We start from the raw sequence: 14,226 nt of genomic DNA, 5'->3' as shown, positions 1-14,226 counted from the left end.
TTCCACTCCTATAATTTATATTTACTTTTTACAAGAAAGTGCAAAAACGTTAACCGTTTTAAAGGGAGTACTTATTTCTCCCAACATACAATAAAATTTACACTGGTTAAATGAATTCCACATTCCTGGACACAAACAAAGTGTCTTTAGAAATAAGACTTCTTTTAACCAATATACTTTGTTTTCACAGTGTTACCTCCTTGTGTAACTCTTGGAGTGACAGGTTGAAATCACAACTGCTCTTGATCACTTTTAACTTGTGGCGTTTATTGTCGAGCACATAGTCTGACAACCTCCAACATCACGATACACACTCATTACAGCGCAGCGCACTTTCTTCTCTCCCTGCCCACCTACGCGCACACACGCCTGTCGGCTCCCAGGCAGCACTTGCAACAACAGATTTCTGCACTATTTCACATGTTTGTAGTGTTACCGCTGTACTTAATCATGGTTTTACAAGTTCTGCATTTTAAATACACGTTAGCAAATTAGCTTAGCGCTCGGTGCTAACTTAACATCTCAAAAACAATAAAGGCTAAACAGTACAACAATAAAGGCTAAACAGTACAAGAGGATTCGTGCACTCACCTCTTATAGTCGCACACAGGTCTTAGCAACACACTAAGGACATTTTTCAATTGAAATGCCTTAAACTACTGCTGGACATCTGAAAGACAAGGAGCAACAATCTTTCTTCCCTCTCGCTCTAAAAACCGAAGTGCGACCGCTGTGTCGCGCTTCTGTCCCTGCCTGTGTCATACACACATTATTTTCCTGCCTTTTAAAAAGGAGTAAATCTCTCTCCCAGTAACCGGAGTATCCATCATAATGTTGTGCGTGCGTCGTTAGCGTGTACGGGCGGCAGACTTGTCTTGAATTTAGTTGCGCTATGAGCGGCTGTCATAAAGTTATGAGGGAAAATCATCGTTTTTAACCTTAATGAATCGTAATCAAATCGTCACGTGTCGAATCGCGATGCATGCAATAATCGATTTTTTTTGGGGAACTCCTCTAGTGTCCAGCTGTCTATTGTCAAAGCGAGGTTGTTCGTAGCAGCCAAGTCTGCAACAATATATTGGCGGACTTTGTTGTACGTATCTTAAGGGACCGTCTTTGTTAATATGTACGAGTGGGGAAAGCATATCAGCTCACCAAAATGCTGCCAAACAACGGATTTGTACGAAATTGAAGCCGACAAGCAGCCTCCTTAAGTTTCTTTCTTCACGAGCAATGATCCTCATGCGCCACGCCTCCACCTTTCAGGCAGTTTGGGGAGGAGTGGAGGAGGGTAGCTGCTGGCGGCAGTTATTATTTTATTTTTTTTTCCAAGGCAAAGCTGCGCCGGACATTTTAGCGAGAGAGACAACAAAATAAATTCGGAAATACGTTTGGGAGCTTTTCATTTGGATCGACAGTTTTTGCGTATTGAATCGAAGAGGGCGTATTGAACGGTTCAATATAACACAGAGTATTGTTGCATCCTATGTGATTACGTCGCCCCACGCGCTTGCGCTACACCTATATCAAAAAGTCAAGTTTCGCCCCTCGTTTTTAGTGAAAGCACCATATAAAACAGGAGATAATGCCTTTGAGTTTTATCATTTTCTGCTCTCATAAATAAGCATTACAATGCTGCATGAACCATGTGTTTATGTCCATATTGAGAGAGAGAGAGAGAGAGAGAAGAGAGAGAAGAGAGAGAGAGAGAGAGAGAGAGAGAGAGAGAGAGAGAGAGAGAGAGAGAGAGAGAGAGAGAGAGAGAGAGAGAGAGAGAGAGAGAGAGAGAGAGAGAGAGAGAGAGAGAGAGAGAGAGAGAGAGAGAGAGAGAGAGAGAGAGAGAGAGGAGAGAGAGAGGAGAGAGAGAGAGAGAGAGAGAGAGAGAGAGAGAGAGAGAGAGAGAGAGAGAGAGAGAGAGAGAGAGAGAGATAGAGAGAGAGAGAGAGAGAGAGACGAAGAGAGAGAGAGAGAGAGAGAGAGAGATCCATTTTGTCTTTACTGTTACTTACGAGATGCCTAAAACAACTGTTGTGAAGGTAATTGAAAGAGTGACATTTTTCTAATCGTTTGATTATTCGTCCGATTATAAGAAATAATCGTTAGTTGCAGCCCTAAAACCGGGCCATTGCAAACAATTCTTTCTTTGAAGCAGTATAAAGGCAATGCAAAGTTGGACAAAATAAACCCGGACCTCAAAGGGTTAAGAAGACATCTTTTCTTTCCCCCAGTTGAAAACAATTTCTAGTTGTCTTGGTAAACATAGTGTCAAAATATAGTGCAGTGTTTCCCACAGGATTTTAGGAGACTGTGGTGGGTGGGTCTCTGACCCTCGGGGTAGGGTGTGTGTGTACATTTTCAAGCCTGGTGTATCTCTTTAGGGCATTTTGAGACCACTGAATGTAATATAAATTGCTGTATGCGGTGTCGCCGGATAAAAAGGAAAAAGGAGGGCTACGACAGCGTTCTGAAACCCGCGGCTCTTGGGCCGCGTGCGGCTCTTTAGTGCTGCTTCTGAGCTTTTTTTTAATGGAAAAAGATGGGGGAGGGAAATATATTTTTTGTTTTAATAGGATTTCTAGGAGGACAAACATGATACAAACATTCTTTCAATTCATTAATATTGTAATGAAGTTAAACTTGTGGTGTCATCGTACAACAGAGTAGTCACGTGGTGCGCTATAGGATCCACTGCAGGTAAAATAAACATTTAATCATGAAGGCTAATTATGTATTTCTAGCCAACTTAGTCATTTTTATAGTAGGCTAATATAGCTAGTATTGATAATTATAAGGCTTGTACAAGGCTTTTAATTTTTTGCTGCTCCAGACATACTGTATCAGTTTTTTTTGGGGGGGGGGGGGGTCAAATATGGCTCTTTCAACAGTTTGGGTTGCCAACCCTGAGTCACTACGAGATGTAAGTTGTACTATTGCTACGAGAAAAAAAGTCGCATTATTACATAGGGTAACGTAGCTGTAATCAGCAACGCATTTTACATACATGTACCGTAGCTGAGAGGTATAACATTAGCCTAGCTAATGAAATATTTCAAATATATCTTTGTTATGGTTCTCCTTGGGGGGAAAAAAATAATGAAAAAAAAAAAAAAATCGCCGTGGCACGACATGGTGTGGCTGTCCGACTCCGATGCAGCCCACCACCACAGTTTCAAAAAATCCTATGGTCAGAGACCCTCCCACCACAGTCTCCTAAAATCCTGTGGGAAACACTGTATTTAAAAAAAACAGACTCCCTGGTGGCTTTTAGTTTTAGGCAAGGCAAGGCAAATTTATTTACTGGACTGTCTCAGAAAATTAGAATACACAATATTCTAATTTTTTGAGACAGTCCTGTGTATATATACAGGACTGTCTCAGGAATATTCTAATTTCCTGACTGTCTGAGACAGTCAGGAAATTAGAATATTGTGTATTCTAATTATAGTATATATATAGTATATAGCACAATTCAACACAAGGCAATTCAAAGTGCTTTACATCACATGAAGACCATAAAAATCACATTTAAATCAACACAACGTTTTAAAGCTTTCTTCATTTCTTTCTCTCTCAATAACGATGGAGGTAGATTTGTGTTTTTATTATTCAATCAAAAAACAGTTACTTCTATCAACAACAAAGTTGCTTCAATCAAAATACAGTATATACTTTTAATCCCCAAAAAGTCACTTCAATAAAAAAATTGTTTTTGATTGCAAAAATAAATTTGAGACAAAAAAAGTATTTGAAAACTATTTTTCTTGATTGAAACAAATTTTTCCATTGAAGTAATGTTGTTTTGCGTTTGGGCCACATTTTGGCTAGGACATTTGTGTCTTTATTATTCAATCAAATAAGAAAATAAAAGATATAATAATAGAATAGAATAAAAAGAAAAACTTTGCACATGTGCCAATCACCGTTTAACAAAGCCTGAGAGGGTTTGAGTAGACTCACTATGAAGCATTTAATAAAGCCAAGCATTTTCTTACTACTTTATTCTTGTTTAAAAATAATTTGGTGGGGCAGTAACATGTTTAAAACTTATCATAATTCTTACATTTTGAATTGCTTGAAAACCATTTATAAATGATACTTTGGTGGAAAAAGTGAAAAAACATGTCTTATATATATCTTTTTTCCAATGTAAAATCTGAATAAATACATTGAACACGCACAAAAAAATGGGGGGGGGGGGGGCGCTACTTCGCTGTTTTCACTTATTGCGGCGGGTTCTGGTCCCCATTAACCGCGAAAAACGAGGGATCCCTGTATTTCTGAAAAGCTTTAAGACGCAAGAGTCATTCCCACCACTCTTCGGTCCGGTGTTGTGCCGACACCGGCCGTCAGCTCAAGTCCCAGGCGAAAATAAGAAACTGTGGCGGCCGCCACAGTCTCGTTCATTTGTGGGAAACACTGTAGTGACATACTGAAGTGTTCATAAACTACTTATGGAAGTCAATTTTGTCAAGTCAATGCCCCTTTTTCTCTTCTTGCAGGCTTATAATGCCAAATCCAAAAGTTTTGAAGATCCTCCAAACCACGCTCGATCTGCCACGCATAAAGGAAAAGGAAAGGGCAAAGGGAAAGGTAAAGAAAAGATACTTTGGATGAAAACAGCAAAAATGAATCATTTCAACTAAATAAATATAACAGTTGTCCAACTGGTGACCTGGGGACAGAATCTGGCCCACCCCCACATTTTTTTGCAGTCTGCGAAAGTAGATCATGTGCATTAATTTGTTTCTCGTGAAAGTTAGATTTATCCGACATGTTTGTAGTTCTCGAAAGATGGACTTCAGAAATTGGAGAATATTTAATGTTTTTCCATTTAGGGGGAAAAAAAAATTTTTTTTTTTCTTTTTTTTTTTTTTAATCCCCCATGTTAAAAATGTTTACTGGGTTTCCATTTTTTTTGTGTGTGTGTAAATAATTTGAAAATTAAAATACAGTGTAAAGACTCTCAGAATATTTGAGTAAAACAGAAAAAGGCCACGAATCGACTGATGAATTTCACCACTGACTTCATTTCCTCCTTTGCTGAGCTAGCATCACCGTGAAAAACGTGTGCCGCTTCTGTCCAAACGTAAGAGAGCTTGCGTTAGTTCTCTATTTCCGTTTTTCATTTGAAGAATATTTATTCACCTTTTTAAAAAAAGAAAAAGTTTGCTTTTTTTCACCTTTTCAATAAAGAAAAATGGGTGGAGCAATGCTATTGAATGCCTCAAAGATTCAGACAATTTTGAGGTCATCAATGTCTCTAAACGATTTTACTATCAATACAGTTGATGATTAATTTGCTAATGAATTAGTTGTCGATTAATAGTGGCAGTCCTGTTTCACTGCCACTGATGGCGTTCATTTGCCCCTCCCTGTCCAAATGGAATGTATGGTTAGCACAGTCAATGACACTCAATGAAGTAAGATTTTGGGAAAAGTTGTGGATTAATTTCCAATGACTTTGTGAAAATGTGGCATTTTATGTAAGGTAAAGGCAAAGGGAAGGCTTCAGTCATTCAAGAAACCGCAGAGCAGCCCACGGAATCACAGACTCCCAAAGTGCACAAATATCGCACACTGGACGTGTTCTCGGGCTGCGGAGGTCTTTCCGAAGGCTTCCACCAGGCAGGTAAAATTCGCCACGCCTATGATATATTTCAAGTCACACTGGTCATCAAATGCGCGGCAATCTTTATTTTGAAGGCATTTCCGAGACGGAGTGGGCCATTGAGATGTGGGAGCCGGCAGCGCAGGCCTTCAGGCTCAACAACCCGGGCACCACCGTATTTACTGAAGACTGCAACGTGTTGCTCAAGCTGGTTATGTCGGGCGAGAAGACAAACTCATTGGGGCAGAAGCTGCCACAGAAAGGCGACGTGGAGATGCTGTGCGGGGGTCCTCCGTGTCAAGGCTTCAGCGGCATGAATCGCTTCAACTCACGCACGTACTCCAAGTTCAAGAACTCATTGGTGGTCTCCTACCTCAGGTAAAAAAAACAAAGCGTACTGTAAATTGTTGGGGTGTGACAATATGTCGAAAGGTGATACAGTATATTGCAATACTTTTTAGCCCAAGAGGTTATCGATATGCTCCCACCAATCGATATATCATGTTAAAAAGGTGTCACTGTTAAAAAAATAAAATTAAAATAAAAAATCTATTCTAATAGTGTCCGAGTTGGCTCACTGGCTGCAATTGACGGCTCTAGACATTAGGGTTGGGAATTGTTTGAAATTGAATGATTCCGGTTCTGTTTCGAATCTGGTTCCGAATGACTATCGATTCCGATTCTTTTAAGAAGCAGGGTCCCAAGAAAAGAAAAAAAAAAAAAAGGCTGGGTCAAAAAATCTATACAGTCATTTTCGCACTGTAAGGCGCACCTGACTACAAGCCGCCACCCACTAAATTTGACACGAAAACCACATTTATTCATAGATAAGTCGCACTGGACTATAAGCCGCAGCTGTCCTCACTGTATTATGGGATATTTACGCCAAAATATATTAACCTGTAACACTTTATTTGACAGCGGCATTATACGACTGTCATAAGACATGTACCACCATGAAGCTTTGAACCAATTGCCTTCAAAACTTCATTGCTTCAAGAAGCTTCATTTGGCCATCACTGCTCCCTTGGAGGAGACAGTCAACCTCTGCTGCCACCTGCTTTCAACACTGGACATAAATGGAGTTAGTGACATAATTTGCCGGATGACACTTAATGATATCTGTCAAAAGCATTCAGTATTGCCCATGATAGTGTCATGTCCTAATTATGACGGTCTTATGACGTCTCTGTCAAATAAAGTGTTACCTATTAACCCGAATAAATCAATAAATAAGCTGCACTGGACTATAAGCCACAGGATTCAAAATGAAGGAAAAAAAGTTGCGGCTAATAGTTTGAAAATTACGGTAGTTTAAAAATGTATTAGTATATATTAGTCTTCTCGATTTTTTTTAAATGTTTTATTTTTTTTTAATTTTTTTAATTAATATGATTTTAAAATTTCTTTATTATTAATGCAATTAATATGAAGTTCATGACTTATATGAACTTCTCACAGGGTTATTTTTAACTTGTATCTTGTTCTTGTATATAAATATCAGTCTTTCAACTCGAATGTGATGGTTTCTTTCCACAGGAGTGCCCTTTCACAAAGATATTTATTTTTCAAAAGCTCACAGAGAAAACATTTACTTGTATTGTATTCTTATACCTTAGGTGGAAGCTACGACGAAGCATTAGTATAAATTCTTCTATTGATTATAATTTGATGTAGATGAGGCAAAATGTTTCTTTATTTGTAAAACCCATTCTGCTGTGTTTAGACACATGCAATGTTTATGTTGTGACGATACCAGTTAGGCCAGTGAGTGGCGCTGTAGGAGTGTGTACGTATAATGCGGAGAAGAAGAGATGAGAGCGTTTGGCTAGGATGCTTTGTGATGTGATGTGATTCTGTTTTCACTCTTACGAGTTAATTAAAAAAGTAATCGAATGCTTCATATGGCTGCTTCTTTGTAAATAAGCAACACAACAGATTCCAAAACAAAATTCTTTTTAATACTGTTGATTTTAACGGAGGCGTCTACTGCTTTAAGATGGCGGCTGTTTACCAATGCCAGCAAGTCTGTCATTTCGCATCTAGTTTTATTTACATTTGATATCGACCATAGCCCGACGTAATGACTTATTAACTTAACTGCCCCAAAATTAACTCCTTGTCTGCCACTGACGGCCCCAGACGTCCAATCCATTTGAAGTGGGGGGATGGCTCATTCGCTGCCACCCTCCCACTTCAAATGGATTGGATGTCTTACTAGTTATAAAATCATTCCAATTCACAGTTGTTTTGTAGAATATCCTAGAATGATGACTAGAGCTGAAACGAGTACTCGAGTAACTCGAGTTTAAAAACTGATCCGAGTAATTTTATCACCTCGAGTAATCGTTTATTTTGACAGCTCTAAGCATCACGTTTTGCTAGGACTACTTTTAATGCGGGACAACGCGCTGTCACGTGCGGAGAGGAAGAAGGGAAAAAAAAAATAAACTTACTGCAGCTGACAGCCGCCACAAACGACGCCGACGTTGCCAAATACTAGCCCGCACGATGCTAAGTTGGTAACAGCTAGCGTCTGATAAGTCTCATAAAGATCACATGTATGTTGAACTAGATGCGAAATGACACTCGGCCGCGTCTGGGCAGCGTTATTAAACAGCCGCCATCTTAAAGCAGTAGAGCGCTAAGCGCTAATAAAGAGCGCTAAGCGCTGATAAATAAGATTAACGTTACTGTCGCTACTAGCTCACGTAAAGTTAGCCCTGCGGAGGACTAGGTTTCAATTAATTATGACCACTGTCGTTGCGTGGCTAACGTGTCTTATATACAGGCTTTAACATAACATAGCATTGTGGAGTTATGAGGGTGTAAAATAAAAACTTAATCATGCTAACGATCAATTTTAGCTAAGTAGTCATTGCTGGATAAAACACCAAGTAGCTCTGGTCCCTAATGTGCTCCAGTACAGCCTGTATCATACATTTATTTTAAACACTGCAAAAACTCAAAATCCTATCAGGACTTACAGTTTAGACTAACTTAAAACTTAACTAGGACTTAAAAATGGCTTGACACAAAGAGAAATTCAATTGAAACACGTGGGAAAAAATCCTAACTTTTAAGTGATGTGTGTTATCAAGCGTAATGGCATTTTTAGGTAATATATATATACATATATATATATATATATATATATATATATATGTGTGTATGTATATATGTATATATATATATGTATATATATATATATGTATATATATATGTATATATATATATATATATATTTTTTTTTTTTTTTTTTAAATAAGATCTAAAAGTTTTTTGAGTGAAAGCAGTGAATTAGTCTTTTTTTTTTTTTTTTTTCTAGCTACAATATACATCGAAAATAAAGACATTGATTGACTGAAAATGGTTCAAGATTAGATGAAATGTCTTGTTTTCTCATGTATATTTATAATTGCTCTTCACCTAAAAATATATTTGTTTTATCCGATTACTCGATTAATCGATAGAATTTTCAGTCGATTACCCGATTACTAAAATATTCGATAGCTGCAGCCCTAATGATGACCCATGTATCGATAATAGTTGTATCGCCATATCGTGAGCCTTGTATAGCAAATCGTATCATGAGGTACCCAGAGGTTCCCACCTACTACTTAAGGTTGAAAAATGGCTAACGCTTGGTTTCCTGTGTTGCAGTTACTGTGACTACTACAGACCAAAGTTCTTCCTACTTGAGAACGTGAGGAACTTTGTGTCTTTCAAAAGCTCTATGGTCCTTAAGTTGACTCTGCGCTGTCTCGTCAGAATGGGATACCAGTGCACCTTTGGAGTCTTACAGGTTGGTTGAAGGTTTTATTTTATTTTTTTGGTTGTTTTTGTTTTTGTTTTTTTTTTTGTAGTAAAAATGTTATTAACTCATTGGCTTCATTTGACAGCGCTAGACATCCGATCCATTTTGACTGAGTGAGCTTGCATTGCAGTTGTTTGATTGGTGACAGCCCTCCTTGTCAAATTGGATTGGACGTCTAGCACCGTGATTGGCAGCGAAACATGGTCACTCAATGCCGGCCATCCTAGTTCAAATAGAATTAATGTATATTAGAGGTCAATGGCAGTTGAAGGCGTTAAAATTAGGGCTGGGCAATGATTGTACATTTTCATTGCGTGAGAGTAACTGCGATTAATCGCTTTGTCATAGACACAATCCGATAATGAATTCAAAAGTACTTAGCAACACTTTTATTGTAAAAGCCAATTAGAATATTTATTTGGACTTAAAATACAGTGGTGCTTCGACGCATGATTTTCGACATCCGACGTAAAATTTGACTCGCCATTTGTTTCTACATTCGACGACACTTGAAATACGATGACATGACAGCACCGCAGACTAACGCACGGCGGATTTTCTTGTGTAAGAAATCAACACTGGTTTCAAAAAAGTTGGTACAGATGGTGAAACAAGGAAAAAGGTGATGCTTACCTTTGAAATAAAGATGCAAATTATAGAAAAATACGAGCGTGGGGTGCGCATCCATGAACTGGCTTAATAATACATCTCCACGGTCCTCCAACGACCACCGTTCGCCAGTCTTTATAAGTTAACCTGACAATTATTATTATGGTAACATCGCCAAAGAACTCGCCAGCTTTGTCAGGTTTTTATAATTTATTTCACAACTTATCCAACACGAAGCTCCTACTGTAGACGGTAGTTGATGGTGTTCTCAAGAAAACATTGAAGGGAAAGTAACTCTAAACCTCACCGCTCCCTCTCTCATGCCACGCGGTGCGTTCAGGTACAGCAAGAAAATGTCCGCCATATTAGAACACGATTCGTTACATTATTACAGGAATTATTATTGTAACGGGTACACAGTGTATCTGTTGTAGCACGTGGAAACCTCCCCGCCGATTCCTTCATGTAAGGACGCTAACGGCTGCGCCGTTGGCTCGAGCTTTATTGGCGCAGTGGTTAGCGTCCTTGCCTGCCGACTAGATTCGTCGCGGCGCGCGGGTTCGCATACCAGCCTGGTCAGAGGTGGGATCGGAACGCGGGGCGGCATTGACACTCTGGTTACAAATGGGGGCTCGTCCGGGATCGGCAGCGAAGGTTTCAGGGGGAGAGTGTAACGAGTACACAGTGTATCTGTTGTAGCGCGTGGAAACCTCCCCGCCAATTCCTTCATGCAAGGACGCTAACGGCTGCGCCGTTGGCTCGAGCTTTATTGGCGCAGTGGTTAGCGTCCTTGCCTGCCGACTAGATTCGTCGCGGCGCGCGGGTTCGCATACCTAATTATATTTGATTTCGATTTTTATTTATAATTTATTTGTTTTGTTATGTGCAATTGCCATTTGTAATAGTACCAGCGGTATTTATGAAGGATTTAGTGTAGGTTTTTGGGCTGTGGAACGAATTAATGGAATTATAATGTATTCTTATGGGAAAATCCTTTTCGACATACGACCATTTTGACTTACAAACAAGGTCCTGGAACAAATTAACTTGATATGTAAAGTAGGGGTGTGGCATCTTAGGCACCCCACGATTCGATTCGATTCAATTACGATTCAGGGTGCTACGATTCGATTTTTGAACGATGAGCACAGTATTGACGATGATCACGATTAATGATGCATCGTACATTACTGATTAATAAAGTAGCCAAACAAATTTATCTATTCAATGCAGTAGCAGAGAGCTGGGATAGGTTTGTTTACATATCGACAGTAAAATGCTGCCATTTTACTTTCAAACAGATGTGGTTAAAGTGCAGTTAATATCTAGATTTTTTTCTATACTGTACTTTGTTTTGCAGCACTGCTTTAGCGAGCTGGCTCACTGGGCTTATAAAGCAATGGAATGGGGTTACAGCGATCGATTATTTGAGTAAGCGTTTAATCTATCAATTCGAAATATCAGATTAGGAACATTTAATTGCAGAATAAATTTTAGGAAATGTAAAACAAAGGCTTGCTAAGATTGCACTTTCAAAAGAGCGTTAAATATGAAAACATTTTTTTGTTTCAAACTATGCAGAATGGCACTTTCATTTCACAAGAGCAATAAATTCACTTAAAAATAACTTTAAATACCTGAGCCTAGCCTCAAACGGTGAAAAGAAATTAATAAATGAGGATCGAAGTACATCATAACAATAAGCTAACTTGCATAGCAAAAGTCCGCTAGCTTAAATTCTATAAAATGCTAACTTTTTTCTTTTTTTTTTTTAACCATGCTCTTAACAAATTGTCCAAACATATTCACACAAAAAAAAACAACAACAAAAAAACGCTAAATATACCTCACAATTAAATTATGAATGCATAAACAGTCATATTAGTAGAGGAGTTCGAAATCGATTATTACATGCATCGTGATTCGACACGTGACGATTCGATTACGACTCATAAAGGTTCAAAAAAGATGATTTTCACTCACAACTTTATGACAGCCGCTCGTAGTGGAACGAAATTCAAGACACGTCTGCCCCCCAGGCACCGTTAACAGAAGCATGCACAACATTATGATGGATGCTCGCAGTTACTGGGAGAGAGATTTACTCCTTTTTAAAAGACTGGAAAATAAATTTGTGTATAAGACAGGCAGGAATAGGAGCGCGACCCAGTGGTCGCGCTTTTGTGCGCAAGTTATTTTATAGAGCGAGAGTGGAAGAGAGTTCATTGCTCCTTGTCGTTCAGATGTCCAGCAGTAGTTTTAAGGCATTTCAATTGAAAAATGTCCTGAGTGTGTTAAGACCTGTGTGCGTCTATAAGAGGTGAGTACATGAACCCTCTTGTACTGTTTAGCCTTTGTTGTTTTTGAGATGTTAATAGTTAGCGCCGAGCGCTAAGCTAATTAGCTAATTCGCTAACGTGTATTTCATATGCAGAAACGTGTAAAACCATGATTAAGTACAGCGGTAACACTACAAACTTGCGAAATAGTACAGAAATCTGTTGTTGCGAGCGCTGCCTGGGAGCTGACAGGCGTTTGTGCGCGTGGGCGGGCAGGGAGGGAAGAAAGTGCGCGCGCTGTAATGAGTGTGTGTGTGGCAGTGTTGTTTTTTATGTGCTTGGCAATAAACACCACATGTTCAAAGTGATCAAGAGCAGTTGTGATTTCCACCTGTCACTCCAAGAGTTAGAAGAGGGAGTTAACACTGTGAAAAGTCTATTGGTTAAAAGAAGTCTTAATTCTAACGACACTTTGTTTGTATCCAGAAAATGTGGAATTCATTCCACCAGTGTAAATTTTATTGTATTGTTGAGAGAATTAAGTACTCTCTTTAAAATGGTTAATGTTTATGCACTTTCTAGTAAAATAAATAAATAAAAAGCAGCTTAAGGGCAGCTTTTTGTTGTATAGGCATGTTTCCATCGTTCCTGTTGAATCAAAAGGTTATTTTAAATAAATAATAGACATAAATTTGTTTGAGTACTTTATTAATCAGTAATGTACGATGCATCGATAATCGTGATAATCGTCAATACCGTGCTCATCGTTCAAAAATCGAATCGTAGCGCCCTGAATCTTAATTGGATCGAATCGTGGGGTGCCTAAGATGGTACACCCCTACATGTTAGCTTAGACAAAAACTTACAACCCATGTTGGACGAGTTATGTCATATTCACTGTTGCTGCTAGAGGGCTGTGTATCTACCCAAATCAATAAAGCTAAATGCAAAAACTTTCAAAACAAACCATTACAATACCACTCTAATTAAAAGCATCCTCAATGCAGCAAAATTTGATTCAAAGCTTTTTTTCCAATTAAATTACTCGAGTTATTAGATTAATCGTTGCAGCATTACTTGGTGTAACGTAATTACTCATACATGTATGGCAGTAAGCATCACTTTAAAAAAAATCATCATTTAAATTTAAAATGTAATTTACTCATGTTTCTAATACGACTTCGTCAATTCTGCACTGAACTCTTGATTGAAAGAAAACCGCGTGTGGCCCATCTCTATTATAGAATACATATATTTTTTAAATGTGCAATTAAAATTAATACTGTAGCTACAATACAATTTATAACAATACATGATTCATTATTGTTTTGCCGATACATAGCGTCATATCGCCCAGCATTAAGGTAGAGGTGGCGAACAAAGCCTTGATGGCGCTGTATTCTCTTGTTCATCGGTTGTATCGTCCCCCATTGATCAGGCGGGTCAGTACGGCGTGGCCCAGACTCGCCGCAGAGCCATCATCCTGGCTGCAGCACCCGGAGAGAAGCTGCCCCGCTATCCCGAGCCTTTGCACGTATTCGCACCCAGAGCAGTCTCCCTCAGCGTGGTGGTGGACGAGAAGAAATACGTCAGCAACGTCACACGGTAAGCTTGGACTCTCGGCGCTCATCGTCAAACGGTGTCGTAACTCTGCGTCCTGTGCGCAGCGGCAACGGCGGAATTTACAGAACTATCACGGTGCGAGACACAATGTCCGACCTGCCCGACATCCGCAACGGCGCCGCCGCCTTGGAGATCTCCTACAACGGCGAGCCTCAGTCGTGGTTCCAGAGGCAGATACGTGGCACGCAGTATCAACCTATCTTAAGGGATCATGTTTGCAAGGTGAAAGCAGAACTACATTACACGCAGGACTGGAATGGAACGATCTCTTTAAAAAAAAATTAAAACTG

The 14,226-nt window shown here is 39.2% G+C and overlaps 1 protein-coding gene across 1 annotated transcript in view; it reads left to right on the top strand.

Annotated features, from left to right (window-relative positions):
- dnmt1 (DNA (cytosine-5-)-methyltransferase 1) overlaps positions 1-14,226 on the top strand; it is a 63,163-nt gene that overhangs the window by 38,634 nt on the left and 10,303 nt on the right. The window contains exons 23-28 of the mRNA XM_057860531.1: positions 4,500-4,590; positions 5,489-5,629; positions 5,704-5,986; positions 9,272-9,413; positions 13,752-13,918; positions 13,981-14,158. Of these exons, the coding sequence (XP_057716514.1) occupies positions 4,500-4,590; positions 5,489-5,629; positions 5,704-5,986; positions 9,272-9,413; positions 13,752-13,918; positions 13,981-14,158 (1,002 nt within the window). The remainder of the gene's footprint in view (positions 1-4,499; positions 4,591-5,488; positions 5,630-5,703; positions 5,987-9,271; positions 9,414-13,751; positions 13,919-13,980; positions 14,159-14,226) is intronic.

Source organism: Corythoichthys intestinalis, chromosome 16 (genome assembly GCF_030265065.1).
Source record: "Corythoichthys intestinalis isolate RoL2023-P3 chromosome 16, ASM3026506v1, whole genome shotgun sequence".
NCBI lineage: Eukaryota > Metazoa > Chordata > Actinopteri > Syngnathiformes > Syngnathidae > Corythoichthys > Corythoichthys intestinalis.
Note: the sequence above shows the minus strand (reverse complement) of the source record. Positions and strands in the feature narration are given on the sequence as shown.